This window comes from Erpetoichthys calabaricus, chromosome 1 (assembly GCF_900747795.2).
Source record: "Erpetoichthys calabaricus chromosome 1, fErpCal1.3, whole genome shotgun sequence".
In the NCBI taxonomy this organism is placed as follows: Eukaryota; Metazoa; Chordata; class Cladistia; order Polypteriformes; family Polypteridae; genus Erpetoichthys; species Erpetoichthys calabaricus.
This window is the reverse complement of record NC_041394.2, coordinates 142,887,903-142,907,777: the sequence shown is the minus strand read 5'-3', so window position 1 is coordinate 142,907,777 and position 19,875 is coordinate 142,887,903. Positions and strand designations below refer to the sequence as shown.

Here is a 19,875-nt window from a genome sequence, read left to right as displayed (position 1 = left end):
AGAACTTGATGACGACGGTCATGTGGGCTTCTGGCCTTTAATCCATCAGTGTAGGAGATCTTGATATGCCATTCGCATTAAAACGTTCATACAGTTTCCCGTTAGAATAGCTTTTTTTGCTATGACAATTAACAAATCACAGAGACAAACAGTCAAAGTTGGTTTATTTATTAGAGAGAAACAATATTCACTCACGGGCAGTTATACGTTGTATTGTCATGATGTAACTCAAAATATGGAATCAAAATTCAAAGCGATATGGAAGAAAAGTTCATTCCAAATATTGTTTTTACTGAAGTTTTACAGTAAAAGTGTAAGTTTAAAAAGTATTTACGTGTTCATTTCAAAGCCAAACAGAATGAAAACGTATAACACAACAAATACCCCTAACGCAACATGAAACAATTTTCTTTCAATGTATTACGTTTTACTATTTTTTAATATGGTTAATTACTCGCTGTAATGTAAAATAGTTAGTTCTACTATGCATATGTAACAATTCCCATAAAAATAGCAATCTGTTTAAATTGTACATCCACTTCCCCATACGCGAGCTAGCCTGTAGCGCTGGCCCGGGCAAGTGAAGCGAACAAGGGGCAGAGCCCCCTAGTTTTACTAATAACAGAGAGCAGACAACATGGAAACTTTTGATTTATTTGAAAAGAGGCACCCCAAGTACAAGGTGGTCCAGATCCAATTATGTAACTGTTCGACTGACAACCGTCTCCCCGCCATTTTGGAATGCAGGGCAGGTGCTGCCATCTATCTGTATACGTTACCATTATTGCTTTTGCTTGACTTGTGACTTTATTGCAACATTCACAAACATCTTTGAAATATGGTGGTGTCCCGCCGCTGGGACACCACTTGCATAAGTGGCCAACATATCCACTGAAAGTCCCACTTATTAAAACATTTGGAGAGCAATCAGACAACTGGGTGCAGGAGTCAAGGCCAGGATGCTGGATCCTGAGTCTTGTCTGTTTTTTCACCTCTGTAAGGTACTGTTTTATCCTGGGAATAAGGCCTGGATGTAATGGTGGTGGTTAACTGGATGTATCAGAAGTACTGTGTAACTACAATATCTCACAAAAATGAGTACACCCCTCACATTTTTGTAAATATTTTATATCTTTTCATGGGACAAAACTGAAGGTATGACACTTTGATACAATTATAAAGTAGTCACTGTACAGCTTGTATAACAGTGTAAATTTGCTGTCCCCTCAAAATAACTCAACACACAGCCATTAATGTCTAAACCGCTGGCAACAAAGGTGAGTACACCCCTAAGTGAAAAATGTCCAAATTGTGCTCAAAGTGGTAATGTACAGAACCAAAATTAGAAAAAAGTTGTCTCTGTCCAAATATTTATGGACCTAACTGTAATTTTTCCCAGCATCACATCCTGTAAAAATGTTAACTTCAATCAGATTTGAATATACTGTAACACTTTGATCTGTAATCTTGTACCATTATAAAGTTTTGGTGGATTTCAGTCAAAAGCAATAAACACCAATTTTTGGTTTACTTTAGCTTACTACACACAGCAATGACCTTTACAGGCTGCACATTGATGTGGCTTAAGGAGTGAACTGAACATTGTACAGAAAAGAACGGATGAAAAGAAAGAATATGGTGAATGTGTACCCCTTACATGTTCTGTTTGCGGGGGACCCCTTTGCTAGGCTGTGCAAATGTTTAAACTGACCCAGACATGACATTCCTAATGGCCTTTGCTGCACCCAGGACTTGACTTTCTACTTTGAAAATTGGAGGACACTGTGGTCAGACCACCAAGGGGACACCCCAGACCTCCGCTGTATTGCATGTGCTTCATCGCCAAGGGGGCCCACATTCTACAAAGTATACGTGTAAAGCTGACAGTTCACGTGGGTCAAAGTTGACCCCGGCTCAGATTTGTATTTTATATGTTGATGAGTGAGTGAATCAACTGTGCATTATACACTATATATGAAGTATATATATTATATATAGCTTAACCTTGGTTTTCAGCTTGAATATTTTTCCTTTATTTCCAGCACTTATTTTATCCAGGGCAGAGTTGTGGGGCAGCTGCCATCTGGCCCAGTCATTGGGCACTAGGCAGGAACACCACCTGGGTAGGGCAGGGCGCCAGTCCATCGCAAGGCAAACAGACACACAACTCAACAGGGCCAAATTAGCAACAGCGATTCACCTAACGTTGGATTTCTATTGATGCGCCTTTCAGAAATCCCCCCCAGTAGTTGATGAAGATTTCATTTGGAGTCCACTGTAAAGCTGCTGAACAATGGAACAGAGCCTACATTGTGCTATTATTCTTGAACCTTCTTAGTCACATCAATAACTGTGATCGGCGCTTCCAAAGAAGTTTACCGTGTTTCAGTTAGGATGTTCATATTTAAAACCGCTTACTAAATTAGCTTGCAGATAAACTGTGTTAATATTTGATGTCATTTTGGGAGATGCAAACCCCTGGGGTTTAGTTCTTGGCCCAGCTGCCATGTGTTTGCATGGTTCCCCCATGTCTTGGTGGGTCTCCTCTCCCACCCAATTCACTTGTAGGTCTTCTTCGCTGATGACTGGAAGTCCTTATGTGATGGCTCTGCAGTCTACCCAGGATTTTGATTAGAAAATAATAATGTGATTGTTTTAACATACTGTATATGTTTATAATAGTGCAATTTTTTTTGCAAACAAAATATAAAACAGTTCATTTGTTCCTTTTCTTCCAACAGGATTTTAAGTGCTTATCAGCTTAATGGTGGGCTCAGTCCATTCGTTTCTTCAGTACTGGGAAATCTCATACAGCCTGCTAATAACTGAACTCAAAAGAAATCTTATTGTGCCTGAAAATGCCACACGTTCTCTCAACTAGACCCTCAAAGGCAATCTGCCATCGTCCATCCTCTCGTGCCTTTAAGCCTTCTCTCGTGTTAACCGTTTCCATGATGTGAACCTTCAGCTAATCAGTCTTACATTTTAGGGTGGGCAGCTTCTCTTATGAAGAGTTTTATTTTTTTTTGCAGGTCTTCTTAACATTTGCTAACACATGAATGATGTGATTTTTTTCAACCTAAAGGTGTCATTAGATATTTTTAAGTCATTTAGTAGCCTTGCCATTGCTCTGTCCCAAACAATATGATTAAAAAGTGTTGTAATTGTAAAGGTGAGAGTGAAATGTATGCAAATACCCTTAAAGTCTGCAATGTGCACTTTAATCACATCTAAATTGTTTGATTTGTAACCGTGGAGCAGCGGAGTAAATCAAGTCTTTGTCCCAAACATAATGGAGGACAGTGTGCATTGCTGTTGTAAGTCACTTCGCTTGAAGAAATTAAAAACTGCTTAGTGAACAATAAGTAATAAACTTTTTCAAGTAATACTAGATATTGTATACACTTGGTTTTCACTCTAAATGTATTCTAACTTGGGTGTGGAAAGCTGTGATTCAGAACATCATGCATGGGGTGGTGGTTCAGGAGATGTTCATCACCCTTGAGATCTTAAGTAGTTTTCTCCTTACTCCATATTGACCTCTTTCTTTTTGTTTATATGTGTAACAGAAACATGTAAATACCAAAACAACAACATACAGCAGAAAAGGTATGTGTGGTGTCCATTGCTGTTTATGGGCTGCTCGATACGCTTGATACTGATTTGTCAACACTCTTTCAATCATTTGAAGCACAGCTGTTCGAAGTTCATTTTAAACACTGCCAAGCACACTAGCACCATGACTTCACCAACATCACTGCAGTCAGGAGCCGATTGTGGTCAGCCAGTCTACTCCAGATCTTCTTTTGCTCAAAATGTAATAGCAGTGGCCCTTCATCATCTGCACAGTGTTCCGACACGAGTTTCAATTCTACATAAAAAGTTATGTAGTGCTTCTCTAGATGTTAATAAATACTTTTAAGAGACATAGTGAAAGATTCATGTGTGAGATACACCAGGTTTCTTGGTGTGGTGTTTTTGTCTACATAAACTGAAACATGCATGTTGAAACAGTCCAGCGTCCATTCGCCCCCATGTTAATTATATCAAGAAAGACTTGAGAGACGCTTCACATTAGAGTTTACAAAGCCAATCAAAACACGATTTTAGTATTCAGTGATTTTCATATCTGATATGTGCTGTTGATTTCCAAATGTAATGTGAATAAATGTGTGCTGCACAACGAATTACAACTGTCTTTAAAAAAACAATCAGTGCCATCAACGTCTGCAATTTGTGAAAGACTAGGAACTTCTGCATTAATAAGTGAAAAAGTTATTCAGAAATGGACAAAGACAAGAAGGAACAGCTGGATAAGCACATCTGGACCCAAACTTTCAAAAAAGCATCCGACTTAGTGAGCAACATCTGTTCCTCATTAATGCACCTTGCCAAAGGATGGCAAGGGATCTGTAAATAAGTCATCCAAACTGCAGCACAGCAAAATAAATCCCTTGTGTAAATTGGATTATTAAAAGACTGAGCTTCTGTCATTTCTGTATTCTTAAACCATCTTCCAGGTATGCAATCCCAGTCACTGACACTTTTAATGTTTCCCTGCTCCTTACCTGTCATTTTATTTACCTACTGTCACTTGGTCACCTATCATCAACACTGAGTTTCATTCAAGGCTTTAGCGTCCTCTCTGTCATACATATAACGTGCACAGTTTCTCTGCATAACATTTCAATATTAATAATAGCAATATGGCAATAATGAGAAAAAGCACAAAATGGGAATATTTATGAGAAGAGGTTGGGCAACATTGTGAGGAGGTGTCTTGTCTCCCATTACTTGGAGCCTCTCAGTGCTCCATCGGCCACACTGACATGCATTACACAGGGACCAAATGCAATTAAGAATACCGACTGATAATGTACACCTTCAGAAGTGGAATAAGTCGACGATACACTGAAGCATTCTACTGCCAAATGTAAAAACACAAAGCATAACATTTCAGTTAAAACAGTTAAAAAACTACAATATGTGGTGTTACTTTGTTTATTCTCACCAAGCGTTACATATCTACATGGGCAATGAATATGGGTAATATGTTTAAAATAATTCAGATTAAATTAGTGTCAAAATATATTAAAAAAATAAAAACACAAGCATTGGACTTTAGAAAATATCAAAAAGACTGAGCTCTCATTTAGGAAAGAATGCATTATTAACGGCACACACACACTGTACTGAGACAACGTAACGTAAAAAAAAAAAAAAAAACAGGACAGTCCTCACAAACTCATAGCCTCATTTATTTTTGACCTTGCATAGAAATTGTTGTCTGTTACAGTCAGATCAAAAAAAGCTCCTGTAAAAATTATTTGTATATACAGAATGAGATGATCTCAGTGAAAGTGGGAGTCCTGAGTAGTGACGAAAAATATGGGACACTAAAGACTTGTAATGTACAATAACAGGAAAAATGAAAAATGATGACTTCCTAAAATGGATACAACAAATGTAGGCATTTAAGTATATAATTTATAAGGCATGTGTGAGCATTTCCATATCGAGTTAAGAACTAAGTAAGCTCTCTGGTATACCAAATAGTAACTCGAACAATACTTTAAATGATAAATAGTCCAGCAACTCAATACAAGTAAATGGAGCGCTCGTCTGATGCTGGTAACAATGAAGGTTTACACTGTCACACTGGATGTTTGGAAGGCTGAAACTGAAACTGAAATTGGTTGAAACTGTTTTTATAGATTTGTAATTGTGTTTTGGAATGGGGAAGTACAGGACAGTATACAGAGGAAGAGGATGGTGAAGAAGAACTGGGATAGTCAGATGCAGAAAGTAGACAAGAGTACAAGGAGATAAAGCGCAAGGTGAAGAAAGGTGGCGAAGGCTAAAGAAAAGGCATATGATGAGTTGTATGAAAGGTTGGACACTAAGGAGGGAGAAAACAGACCTGTACTGATTAGCTAGACAGAGGGACCGAGCTGGGAAAGATGTGCAACAGGTTAGGGTGATAAAGGCAAAGTACTCACAAGCGAGGAGAGTGTGTTGAACAGATGGAAAGATACCTTGAGAGGCTGCTGAATGAAGAAAATGAGAGAGAGAGAGAGAGAGAGAGAAGAGGTCGGATGATGTGGAGATAGTGAATCAGGAAATGCAATGGATTAGCAAAGAGGAAGTAAGAACAGGTTTGAAGAGGATGAAAAATAGGCCGTTAGTCCAGATGACATACCTATGGAAGCATGGAGGTGTTTAGGAGAGATGGCAGTGGAGTTTTTAACCAGATTGTTTAATGGAATTTTGGAAAGTGAGAGGATGCCTGAGGAGTGGAGAAGTGTGCTGGTGCTGATATTTAAGAATGTGCAGGACTGCAGTAACTACAGGGGGATAAAATTGATGAGCCACAGCATGAAGTTATGGGAAAGAGTAGTGGAAGCTCGGTTAAGAAGTGAGGTGATGATTAGTGAGCAGCAGTATGGTTTCATGCCAAGAAAGAGCACCACAGATGCAATGTTTGCTCTGAAGATGTTGATGGAGAATTATAGAGAAGGCCTGAAGGAGTTGCATTGCATGTTTGTGGACCTGGAGAAAGCATATGACAGGGTGCCTTGAGAGGAGTTGTGGTACTATATAAGGAAGTTGGGAGTGGCAGAGAAGTACGTAAGAGTTGTACAGGATATGTATGAGGGAAGTGTGACAGTGGTAAGGTCTGCGGTAGGAGTGACGGATGCATTCAAGGTGGAGGTGGATTGGCTCTGAGCCCTTTCTTATTTGCAATGATGATGGACAGGTTGACAGACGAGATTAGACAGGAGTCCCCGTGGACTATGATGTTTGCTGATGACATTGTGATCTGTAGCGATAGTAGGGAGCAGGTTGAGGAGACCCTGAAGAGGTGGAGATATGCTCTAGAGAGGAGAGGAATGAAGGCCAGTAAGAACAAAACAGAATACATGTGTGTGAATGAGAGCGAGGGCAGAGGAATAGTGAGGATACAGGGAGTAGAGTTGGCGAAGGTGGATGAGTTTAAATACTTGGGATCAACAATACAGAGTAATGGGGATTGTGGAAGAGAGGTGAGAAAGAGAGTGCAGGCAGGGTGGAATGGGTGGAGAAGAGTGCAGGAGTAATTTGTGACAGACGGGTATCAGCAAGAGTGAAAGGGAAGGTCTACAGGACGGTAGTGAGACCAGCTATGTTATATGGGTTGGAGACGGTGGCACTGACCACAAAGCAGGAGACAGATCTGGAGGTGGCAGAGTTAAAGATGCTAAGGTTTGCATTGGGTGTGATGAGGATGGATAGGATTAGAAATGAGTACATTAGAGGGTCAGCTCAAGTTGGACGGTTGGGAGACAAAGGCAGAGAGGCGAGATTGCGTTGGTTTGGACATGTGCAGAGAGATGCTGGGTATGTTGGGAGAAGGATGCTAAGAATAGAGCTGCCAGGGAAGAGGAAAGGAGGAAGGCTTAAGCGAAGGTTTATGGATGTGGTGACAGGGGACATGCAGGTGATGGGTGTAATAGAACAAGACGCAGAGGACAGAAAGATATGGAAGAAGATGATCCGCTGTGGCAACCCCTAACGGGAGCAGCCGAAAGAAAAAGCTTTCAATGTGTTGATGCTTCACATGGCTTCTTCTTTATTCATCAAGCTTCATTTGAACTATGCATGGCACCAATAGATTTCAAAATCTCAAAAGAATTGTCAGGCAAAATGGATGTACGTGGATCATCAATATATTTACAGTAAGGGTGTCCAACTCTGGTCCTAGAGGGCCGCAGTTGCTGCAGGTTTTCATTCTAACCCTTTTCCTGATCAGCAAGCAGTTTTCACTGCTAATTAACTCATTTTCCCTTCATTTTAATAGCCCTATTTTTAAGGATTTAGTCAACTGAATTGATCCATTTCTTCATTAAATAGCAGTCAAACAGAATTGAGACATGAAACGAAACAGATGACCAACTAAATTGGAATATCAAACTCCAGCCAATTTTACTCCAACCAGTTTCTTAATGAGACGCCAATAATTCTTGCTGTTAATTAAAGCTGTTATTGAATATCATGACTTGTTGCTGCTCTCAGTCTGCCACAGCAGACTGTTGATTTTCTGTTTTTTCTAAGACCACCGTCAAGATGTTTTGGTGACCTGAGCAGACCAACATGACCGAGACCTTCACCTTTCTTTATTTTCAGGTTAGCTGCTCATGTGGTGGGTTATTTTGTATCTGTATCTCATTATTGTTTGGCTTCTCGCCAAGGAAAAAGAAACAACCGAAGGGCCCGAGTCAAGTTAATTAAAACTAAGACAAAACAAGTTAATCAGCTGCAAAAATGGCTCACTAATTAAGAAGATGGGTAGAATGAAAACCTGAAACCCACCAGGACCGGAGTTGGACACCCCTGGTTTAAAGGATTGTGCTCCATAATACTTGATGTCATAAATCAAAACTATAAATAATCCATCCATCCATTTTCCAACCCGCTGAATCCGAACACAGGGTCACGGGGGTCTGCTGGAGTAGAATGCATAATGCTGCAAAAAAGAGCTTTAGTAACAGGGGTCACAACACCTCTCTCACCAGCTCTCTTCTCATAAATATCCGTTCTTTGCCTCCTATTTATTTATAAAGATATATAAAAAATAAATGTGTATAACAAAACTAAACATCTGACTGACAATTTCAATTCTTGTTACTGCTTATAGACTGCAGGTTTAGGGGTTTGAATTATTAAATATTAAATTAATCAGGTGTAATGTGTTCTTATTTTTACTGTGTACTCTCATCCAGTAACAAGCAATGTGTAGTGCTTATGTAACTGGAACAGAAAAGTGCATTCTTGAAGTTGAGGATTTGCATATATTCAAATAAAATCATGAGCATATATGTCTTATATATCTTAGTGCACGTTAGTATAGTAAGGGTTAGATCATAAAAAGGCCTGTGCCTGTAATTGGTTTTATTTTTCTTAGTAAGCTATAAATATTTAATAAGTCACATTCGGGTATGCAGAGAATTACTGACAAGCAAAGTCCCCCCCACCCCCAACTTTCTTCCCTGAAGAAGGGGCCTCAGATGCCTCAAAAGCTTGCATATTGTAATCTTTTTAGTTAGCCAAGAAAAGGTGTCATTTTATTTGACTTCTCAGTATTTTGATTTAAGGAAATTGTTTATTATGCTGTTCTGTGACAGACAATTTTATACCAATCGCCTAACCAGACCTTGAAGAACGTGTTCACAAAGGAGTTATGTTGCTGGTAAAGTCAGACGTGTATTTTGAAAGCTGGTACAGATGTGTTTATCCCGCTGCTCTTTGCTGCTGCAGCACTTGAGTGGATCTTTAATGCCGACCTCCACTTCACCACAATGGCATCTACAGTGGCTGCTGTTTAGGCCCATGGTGCAGTTTCTGTTTTAGTGACAGTTGTAATTAGTTATGCAGCATGTACTTTTATTCACATTCCACTTTACATATACAATAGATATTAACTACAAAGGTATACTAACAGTGCTCACCAGAGTGCCCTGTGTGTGTGTGAGGCAGTGTGCTGGTGACTGCATTGGCGCCATATCTCAGAGGCTCTTTGACGTTCTCCGGATTGACAGATTTGAACTTTGGGTCCAGCAGAGTGAATTCAGCCTGTTCTGCCACAGTGAGTTTGTTATCCTTTAGAATGGCACAATTCCTAGACCTCAAGTGGCAATGAACAGAAGATGGATTATTGTAAATTTGTGAGCCGTCTTCTGCAAATTAGTCATTGCATTTTTGATGGCAATTCAAAGTAGGAATGATCCCAGAACAGGCCTTTTGTGCGATCCTTCCATAGTATTCTGAAAATTATTTGTCAATTTAGACTATAAATCTATCACACTTGATTGCTTTATTTATTTTTTATCTTTATTTTAGGTGACTCTTTAATCCGTCTTGATCCCGGGTTTGCACTACGCACACAATACAAAAAGCAACCACCATAGTCAGTCGAGCCACAGGATGGCATGATCTTCGCTTATGACAGATTCGACTGTGATGGTGTCTTTTCTTCTTAGTGAACTCATTAATTTTGAGCTCCAATATAATGTATTAATATATTAAATATCTCATTACTTTATGGAATAATAATGTCTGTTAATTTAAGAACTGTATCTTCTTTCTCAAATTTGCTCACCTATATCATGGCCAAGTAGAGGGTTATGTCTTTATTTTCTGTCTACTCTGTTTTAACTAAGTCAGAACAAAGAAAATACAAGGCGAGTCAAAATTATGTTAACATTTAAATGGCGGAAACAATTTATTCACAAAACATTCTTAATATGTGCAAGATGATTTACAGGAATGTCTTAACCTGTTTGCCATCATGTTCAGCACACGTACCATATGAGGCACATGAACTGTCCACAAAAATTGTATATAATTATATACATAGCAGTACCATTATTGTGAACATAATTTTGACTCACCCTGCATTTGAGGAGAAGTGATGAGGCTCGTTTTCAATGTTTGTTATTTTTTTTAAAAACCTACAACATTTGGGCTGCGGAACCCCAAACAAACGGTCGTTTAAATGCAACCTCAATAAAAGATGAGGCCTAATAATAATACTAATTGCACAGGCAATAACAATGATACAATGTAAAAGGGGAATATTTATTAAAAGAGAATCTTATTATGATTTATTAAAATTTGTTTGTCGCGTGGTACATTCCACCTGTTGCCATTATATTATTTTAGACATCAGGCACTAGAAGCTGCTGATGAACCTTTCTCTTCATTGCCAATCAGTAGCAGCAAAAAATAAAAGAAATAAAAGTAACAGACATCGCTGAACTTGATTACAATTTTCTGTAACATTAATGCATATGGCCAGGAGATGTCACTAGAGTGGTGGATGTCAAATGCTTCGAAGTTTCAACATAATTTCTGACACAAGTGCTTGCAATTTTTTCTTTACCTTTGGCATGATATGGTACAATATCATTACCTGATCCGCAAAGCCAACATGCCCATTGTGACACTGTAGGCTACCACTGCGCAAGGCTTATCGTCTTCCACATTTCCTTTGTTAAGGTCTTGTCACATGGCAGGACTACTAGGGCACTATTGGCAGTCCTCCTCCTGTTGAGAGCAAACAAAGCAATTTGTATGCTTGTTACACAGCAGTAATTGACTAAAAGGTGCACCAGGGTAGCCCCCTTTTAAAGAAGACATCTTGTACCCTTCAAGCACAGTCTTAATCCAACCCATATGCAGAGCTATGAGCACCTTCACAGCTGAGCTGTTCACTTGTATGGAAATAAATGGTGAAGATTTTTGATGCACATGGAAATACCTAAAGTAGACTTTCTTAAGGTAGCTCAGGATATTGATGGCAAAGAATTCTGCAACAATATGAAACTGCCTATTACTGCTCTACAAAACATATATTTGGTCATTCCAAGACACAGAACAACTCAACATTCTCAGACAGGAACCAACATGAAAAGATGAAGGAGGAGATCTGTACACCTCTTGCCTGAGGAAAATCTTACCCAGCCTTGTGCACAGGACCACCATTGAGATAATCTTGACAAACCCCAGAACATTTACATTCTCTGGAACCCTGTGCACAATGCTGCCATACAACCAACTAGGGTTCCTAAAGATCATGTCAGTACTGTAGTGAAACTGCACAGTTACTACATCATTAGGACCCGGCAACTCATGGAGAACTTGCAAGTAGACAGTGGTCCAAGTAACTTACCCTATTTCAAGTGCCAAGGCACTGATGGGAAGTTTAAAAAAAATGACACAAAGAACAACATACCTGGTCAGATGAAAATGCAGGACTGAAGTCCTCGTCTTTACCACGGAAAGCAAGGAAGCTCACATCTAAACCCGATTGTGCAGTTCAATCTTACTGTTACCACTATAATCACAAGAAAACATTCCGTTACACATGACATATCAAAGGGGTTTCACATATTAATAATACGCAACATCGGGATTTTGTTTTTTAGTAAAGTTTATTAAAATTTTAACAAACAATTTAAACAAATTCACACTTCAAAATCTTTGTTCAAAACCTGTGTTGTAATTTAAGAATTTGGTACAAAAAGAATATTTGTATATAAAAAAATAATATAATAGTCCCCATTTATCAAATGATGGAACACATCTGTTGACAAGTTTTGAAAGGAGTCCAAATAAAACCTGGCCAGCATTCTCCACGCTGAGCACTGCCATGATGCAGAAGGGGAGCTCCACACACCACTGGGAGTGCAACCAAGTCTGACAAAGATGAGCTGGTCCTGCTCAAATATGGGATTTAAAAGCAAAAAAATAAAATCAGTGCATTAAAATTAACCAAACGATGCTTGAGCTCCCAAGGTTTGTAATTTCTTTGAATAAAATGTCTCTCAACTTCATCAAAGTGTGAAGGTTTTGATTTATGGAAAAGTCGCCGCAAACTGGTACGTGAATACTGGGTGAGCTCAGACCATAACTGTACATAAAATAAAAATCAAAAAAGATAATCAAATAAAAATATTGTACTCTGTTATATATATATACAAAAAAAAAATCAATTCACATTCATTCTGCTTCTTAAGCAGCAGCAGTCCATTAGGAAACAACTTTAATTGCAGGGACGCACATCATACGACGTGTGCGCAAATGCACGCCAAGGAGTGTGTCATGTCAGAGATGGTGCATAGATAATCGCACAAGTAAACCTTTTCAAATGAAGCACTGTGTACCGGAACACTTCAGAAAACGCGCCGCAATCCTGCAGGGCAAGTGGCAGACTGTATAAAGCTACAGAACATGTGTAAATCAACAACAAGTGACATTTATGAGCAAAACCCAGTAAAAAAAAAAACACACATACACATACAAATTTGAGTATTTACAAAATGTACAGCCATTAAATTAAACTAGCATTAAAAGTTAAAGAGATGCATAGAATTAGAAGGGCATATGATTACATTAAACTCAATCCTTTCCAGTACAAACAGTGTCAGGTTCAGATATTCAGAATCCTTCTTCTTATTTGCATTCATCCATCCATCCATTTCCTGACCCCAGTATCTCCTTTACAAGGTCGTGGGCACCAGAAGGTTCTGGATGAAAGTGTTTAAAATGACACTCTGACCTCACAATCACTCACGCTCAGTCCATACAGACTTGCCCTGTACTTAGGAATATAAAATGGAAGAACACAGAAAGCAAAACTGAGAATTAAACTAAGTAAAAACTGAATCAAACATTTTGGTGCGCATTACGATTGCTTTAACCTTTACTGTGGCAGCCAACAGTCCCCTCATCATCCTGCAAATGATGTCAACCTTAGAAACACAAAGGATGAGTGGAGGATTGCAAGGCGTGTCTGTGTGTAGTCTGCACATTCTCCCCTCGTTCACATCAGTTTCCTGCAAGTTATCCCGTTTCCCCTAAAAAGGGGTGACACAGCTCTGTGCCAGCATACAGTATATGAGCAAGCCCCCCACACAGGGGCTGATTCCCACCTTGCACCTGATGCTGCCAGAACAGGTTTCACCTCACTGAATGGATGAATCAAATGACTAATAATTGTGCTTTTCTGAGTTATTTTCAGTTTAAACTTACTGTAATGTTTCAGATGTAATTTTAAAGAACAGCAGCTAATAGATCTTATGAAAGAAAGTGAAGAGTTCTATAATGTAAAGTTTTAGGAATGTTACCATTTTCGTACCCACACTGTGAAATATTTTCAGCTTTCCCAAACCATTTGACACCACATATTCATATAGTCATAGAATCGTGAACAGGAACCAGCAAATAAATAAGTGCCAATTGTTAAATTCCTACCTACTCGCTATAGCCTTAAAATGTGAAAGCCAGGAAAGTGGCCAAGTGTCTTGTGGATCTAAGATGTCCACACACGCACCCCAGTGAAGTATGTACAGTGCAGAATATCATCACAGCTAAACAACTTGGCACACTTTCAGAACTCACATCTTGTCTCAGTGAAAACTAAAGATCAGTGGATGACATTACAACATAAAAACAAAAATAACTGGATGGCATTGTACAAATATACCATATACAGTATGAGGGAATGAATCCCCTTCTACTTCAAGTTTGACTTGCACAAAAAAAATAAAGCTGCACTCGAAAACATCAGCCAATCACACGTTCCCCCAAATTGAACTCGGAAGTAAACCATAAGCAACTAACTTCATAAAGGGGAAAACATCCTTGAAGTGGGTAGACATTCTGATCTTTTCATGTCCTACATTCATGTACCTGGCCTTGAATTCCAATCACTTCCCCACTAAATTATTTGTAAAAGCAGTGCTCAAGTCTCTGAAACATGACAAGTTCATAGTGCAAAAGCAAAACCTATAACATACAGTACATGGGCTGACCGTCCAAAATCTCTAGCCGTATCCTCTGCTCTCCAAAAATGTGTGATGTTGTCTGAAAGGTGTTGATCCTTCCTGTGTTTCATGAGAAGTCCACCACCCTTTATTTTTCATTCCAGGTGGTGACAGAATTCTGTCCATCTTCCATTATTACACCTGCATGAAGGAACTGATTCATAAGACCCACTTGCTATTTAATAGCTTTTGAAGAATTTTCCACTTAATGTGAGCAATTTGGTCTCAGGGCTGTTGATTTTTGGTACAAATAATAACCTGAAAATGACAAGGCTCTTATTCCAGCTGAATAGATTTTCCAGCTCTAGTTTATTGCACTCAGCAGGTTTCTCCTTAGGGTCCAGTAACTGGCTGAAGGGTGGAATGTTGATCTGTCTTGGTCTTGTGGTCTGCAAGAAACAAAACACAACAGAAAATAATGTGAAAGGTTCATGTCATGAACCTAGGCATTGAGAATGTTAAAATCCTAACCTGAGGAAAATGGCAATTTTTTTTATAATGTCAAACAATTGTACCAATTGCAAAAATTATATATAAAGAGAGCTATGCAAGACATTTTAAATATAACCACAAAGATTACCTAGTAACAGCTGAATGAGCTACAAAGGTTCCATAGGGAAAACCCTCTTTGATTCAGGACAAGGCACTGCTAAAAGCAAGTGTAGACCCTCTCAGTCGTTACTCTAATAGCATGGTCTGAGTACCCACATGTTGAGCAAAAATGATATCCCAGCACCCTCGCTGCATTTCAAGTGTAGCACATGTACAGTGCATCTGGAAAGTATTCACAGCGCATCACTTTTTACACATTTTGTTAAGTTACAGCCATATTCCAAAATGGATTAAATTCATTTTTTTCCTCAGAATTCTACACACAACACCCCATAATGACAACGTGAAAAAAGTTTACTTGAGATTTTTGCAAATTTATTAAAAATAAAAAAATTGAGAAAGCACATGTACATAAGTATTCACAGCCTTTCCTCAATACTTTGTTGATGCACCTTTGGCAGCAATTATAGCCTCAATTCTTTTTGAATATGATGCCACAAGCTTGGCACACCTATCCTTGGCCAGTTTTGCCCATTCCTCTTTGCAGCACCTCTCAAGCTCCATCAGGTTGGATGGGAAGCATCAGTGCACAGCCATTTTACGATCTCTCCAGAGATGTTCAATCGGATTCAAGTCTGGGCTCTGGCTGGGCCACTCAAGGACATTCACAGAATTGTCCTGAAGCCACTCTTTTGATATCTTGGCTGTGTGCTTAGAGTCGTTGTCCTGCTGAAAGATGAACCGTCGCCCCAGTCTGAGGTCAAGAGCGCTCTGGAGCAGGTTTTCATCCAGGATGTCTCTGTACATTGGTGCAGTCATCTTTCCCTTTATTCTGACTAGTCTCCCAGTCCATGCCGCTGAAAAACATCCCCACAGCATGATGCTGCCACCACCATGCTTCACTGTAGGGATGGTATTGGCCTGGTGATGAGCGGTGCCTGGTTTCCTCCAAACGTGACGCCTGGCATTCACACCAAAGAGTTCAATCTTTGTCTCATCAGACCAGAGAATTTTCTTTCTCATGGTCTGAGAGTCCTTCAGGTGCCTTTTGGCAAACTCCAGGCGGGCTGCCATGTGCCTTTTATTAAGGTGTGGCTTCCGTCTGGCCACTCTACCATACAGGCCTGATTGGTGGATTGCTGCAGAGATGGTTGTCCTTCTGGAAGGTTCTCCTCTCTCCACAGAGGACTTCTGGAGCTCTGACAGAGTGACCATCGGGTTCTTGGTCACCTCCCTGACTAAGGCCCTTCTCCCCCGATCGCTCAGTTTAGATGGCTGGCCAGCTCTAGGAAGAGTCCTGGTGGTTTCGAACTTCTTCCACTTACGGATGATGGAGGCCACTGTGCTCATTGGGACCTTCAAAGCAGCAGAAATTTTTCTGCAACCTTCCCCAGATTTGTGCCTCGAGACAATCCTGTCTCGGAGGTCTACAGACAATTCCTTTGACTTCATGCTTGGTTTGTGCTCTGACATGAACGGTCAACTGTGGGACCTTATATAGACAGATGTGTGCCTTTCCAAATCATGTCCAATCAACTGAATTTACCACAGGTGGACTCCAATTAAGCTGCAGAAACATCTCAAGGATGATCAGGGGAAACAGGATGCACCTGAGCTCAATTTTGAGCTTCATGGCAAAGGCTGTGAATACTTATGTACATGTGCTTTCTCAATTTTTTTATTTTTAATAAATTTGCAAAAATCTCAAGTAAACTTTTTTCACGTTGTCATTATAGGGTGTTGTGTGTAGAATTCTGAGGAAAAAAATGAATTTAATCCATTTTGGAATAAGGCTGTGACATGACAAAATGTGGAAAAAGTGATGTGCTGTGAATACTTTCCAGATGCACTGTATATGAAAAGTTTGTGGGGAGTGAGAGAACCTTAAAAGATTCCAATCACCCAAACTCGCCACAGTTTTCATCATTCTCTCAGTAGCTGTCTCAGTATGCACTTCTCAACCTCACTTGCAGCTAAGGCAATTATTGATGACTGCAAGTAACCAAGTTCACCCATATCTTCTAATTCCACAAGCACCTTTGTAGCTTGCCTGCTATCTTCTTACATGGCATTTCAATTGGGATTGCATTTTCTTTCAGCTTTACTAATCTTCCCACATAAAGGTGAAAATTTGTATGAAGTACAAGAAATAAGTAGGAAAGACAACATGACAGAAAAAATACGTGCAGAATAACAGGCAAACAAGAATCTTGAGTGGACATCTTCTCTTTCATGTCATAGGACTTTGAGAGGCAGGAAGCACAAATGATTCAGATTTCATGAAAACTAAAAAAATGCAGCCACATCTATCCTAGGCAAGCCAAATTTTGGACACTATGTAACCATATGCATAAAGTGGCACCAAATCATTCTCTGGCGGATTGCAAATGGAAAGAAAAGTCATAAAATACTGCACAGGGCAAATTATGAGGAACATTATACTAATACTGGGTAGGTCCCCTCCTTTTGCTCTCACACAGTATCAATTCTTTGTGGCATGGATTCCACAAGATGCTGGAAACACACCTTTGAGATTCTGGGCCATGTTCATTGGATTATGTAATTTCTGCTTGATTCAAATATATACATATATATTATATATACACACTATCACACACGTGCGCATGGGAGGCAGCTAAAGGACTTGAGTAAGGGCAATTCCGATTCAGACCGGGATGTGGCAGAGTGCACCGACTCTATTTCTCCCTTTCCTGCAGACCATTCACGGGAGATTCCACCTGGCCCTCTAGACGTCACTTCTGGGTCCGAGGCTATGGAAGAAGACCTTGCTGGCTCTGGCCCCTATGATGTCATGTCCGGGCTTGAGCCTATGGCTGAAGACCCCTATGAGCCCAACCCCTTTGACCTCATTTCCTATCTTCCCCTTTAAAAGCCTCCATCTTTTCCCTATTCCCTCAGTTCTGTTTTGGAGTCGGTTTTGCGCACATCAGTGCTGTGTAACATTTTGCAACTTTGTAGCCAGGATACCAAATATATACGGGTGGCTGCCCCAAACCTTTTTATGACTCTTATATCTGGTTTTTGCAACAACACATATAATATACATATACACACACACACACATTATATATACTAGGGGGCTTTGCCCCCTGCTCGCTTCGTTCGCCAATCCCCCAGATCTGTGCTATGCGCTAGCCTCTTTGCAGTTCTGCCGCTTACGTATGGGGATGCGGATGTACAATTTAAACAGATTTTTTTTTACATATGCATAAGAGAACTAACTATTTTACATTACAATGAGTAAGTAACCATATTAAAAATAGTAAAACATAATAATTTGAAAGGGAAAAAAAAAACTTAAAAATGACTCACTTGTTTAAACAGCCTGGGTCTCAGAGCAGTGTGGCTTCCTGGTCAGATGCTGTCTTATGTTCGGCTTCCTGTGCCTTGCGATATTCCTGAAATTCAAGCCTCAGCGCATTGAAACGAGCCTCACTCAAGGAGTGCACAGGGACCCTGTATGTAGATGAACTACCTGAAGCCAATGGACTGAGCAGACCTAAAATGATAAGGGAAGAACGCTCTCAGACAACATGATAATCTGATTTTGGTTTTGATTTTTGTCTCTCTATTATAAAAAAAATCCTGGAGAGAAACAGTATGGTGTCGAGACGTGATCTTCACGTTAAGATCACGGAAGACAGTTAAAAGACCCGCGAGGACCTTAAACATGAGACATTGTGCCAAGACATTGACCCAGGGCCGTCTCGCGATGACGTAGAACATGAGATTCTTGCAAGACACGCCCTACTTACAGTCAATAGCAAATAAGACAACGGGGCAGCAAAACATTCAGTCTTGTGAAGGATTTGAGCACACACTGAGATCCAGGGTCTCAGCGTATATAAAGCATATAACGACAATACGTTATAAATGAAACGTCGACAACTAAATGAAGAAGAAAGCAGCATGGAGAAAAGAGTCTCAAAAGCGTCGGAGAGAAAAAAGAGCAAAGGTGCAAATTCAGAAAATAAAGAAAGTAATTATCAGCCCGTAACAAGTGGAATTGAAACAAAGCACATCCAATCAGGCTCAGAATTAAAAGACAGAGTAAAAGACAAAGTAGAACGTCATAAACATGTTCACAAACGTTGGCGCTATACACATGCAGAGCACATTATGAAAGCAGTGTAATTCGAAAGGTTCAAAAAAAAAAAAAAAACGTTTGCACGATACAAATGTGGAGTAAGTTAAAGAATATGAAAGCAGGAAAATTAGAAGGTATAAAAAAAAAAAAAAGTAAAGATCACAGTAGCGCAAACAAACGGAAATTATTACTCGAAAAAGGGAAAATAATCAACACGGACCAGGTGTCATTGGAAAAAAAGCAGGACAAAGCGAGGTCAGAAATAAAAGAGAGTAGAAAATAAAGTGAAACATCATAAAGAGGTTACAAAACAAAGGGGCCAAACACATGCAGAGCAGGTTAGAGATAATGAAAACTGGAATTCAAAAGACTCAAAAAAAAACGTAGGCACGACACATGCATAACAAGATACAGAATATGAAAGCAGAAAAAAAGACAGTGTCAAAAAAAGAAAGTAAACTTCACATTAGCGCAAAAAAAGAAATTATTACTCGGAGAAATAACTAAAAGGTGAATAGAGATCGAATATATGGACACAGGTGATATGTCAGAAGTATGTAAATATTGTAAGGCTTTGAAGTTTATGTCAGAGAATTTCAAAAACATGTTTTACCTCACATGCATTTATTGGTTACTTTGCAAAAAAATTATTAACTGCTGATGATGTAGATCGCTTTGTCTGTGCTGAAATTCCAAACAGAGAAACCTATCCTGAATTATGGTACAAAGTCACTGAACACATGTTTCACTGACCTCATTTAAAAGATTCAGCATATTGGGACTCGAACAATTTCAAATATTGTTTTTACATAAGTTCTGAAATAAGAGTGAAACTAATGAAATAGCAACAAT

At 39.4% G+C, this 19,875-nt stretch overlaps 2 protein-coding genes across 5 annotated transcripts in view; one reads left to right on the top strand and one right to left on the bottom strand.

Annotated features, from left to right (window-relative positions):
- The window catches only part of LOC114655495 (E3 ubiquitin-protein ligase TRIM47-like), an 81,620-nt gene extending 78,211 nt beyond the window's left edge, over positions 1–3,409 (top strand). The window contains exon 8 of the mRNA XM_028806537.2: positions 2,742–3,409. Within this exon, the coding sequence (XP_028662370.1) occupies positions 2,742–2,749 (8 nt within the window). The 3' untranslated portion in view covers positions 2,750–3,409. The remainder of the gene's footprint in view (positions 1–2,741) is intronic.
- Positions 3,410–11,950: 8,541 nt separating this feature from the next.
- The window catches only part of igsf9b (immunoglobulin superfamily, member 9b), a 164,580-nt gene continuing 156,655 nt past the window's right edge, over positions 11,951–19,875 (bottom strand). For 3 of the 4 annotated variants that reach the window (XM_051923298.1, XM_051923297.1, XM_051923301.1), the window contains 2 exons: positions 18,259–18,435; positions 11,951–14,752 (listed from right to left, as the gene is read on the bottom strand). In XM_051923298.1, coding sequence (XP_051779258.1) covers positions 18,269–18,435 — 167 coding nt within the window. In that variant the 3' untranslated portion in view covers positions 11,951–14,752; positions 18,259–18,268. Of the gene's footprint in view, positions 14,753–18,244; positions 18,436–19,875 lie in introns of all 4 variants that reach the window. The other variant, XM_051923299.1, reaches the window with a different exon arrangement.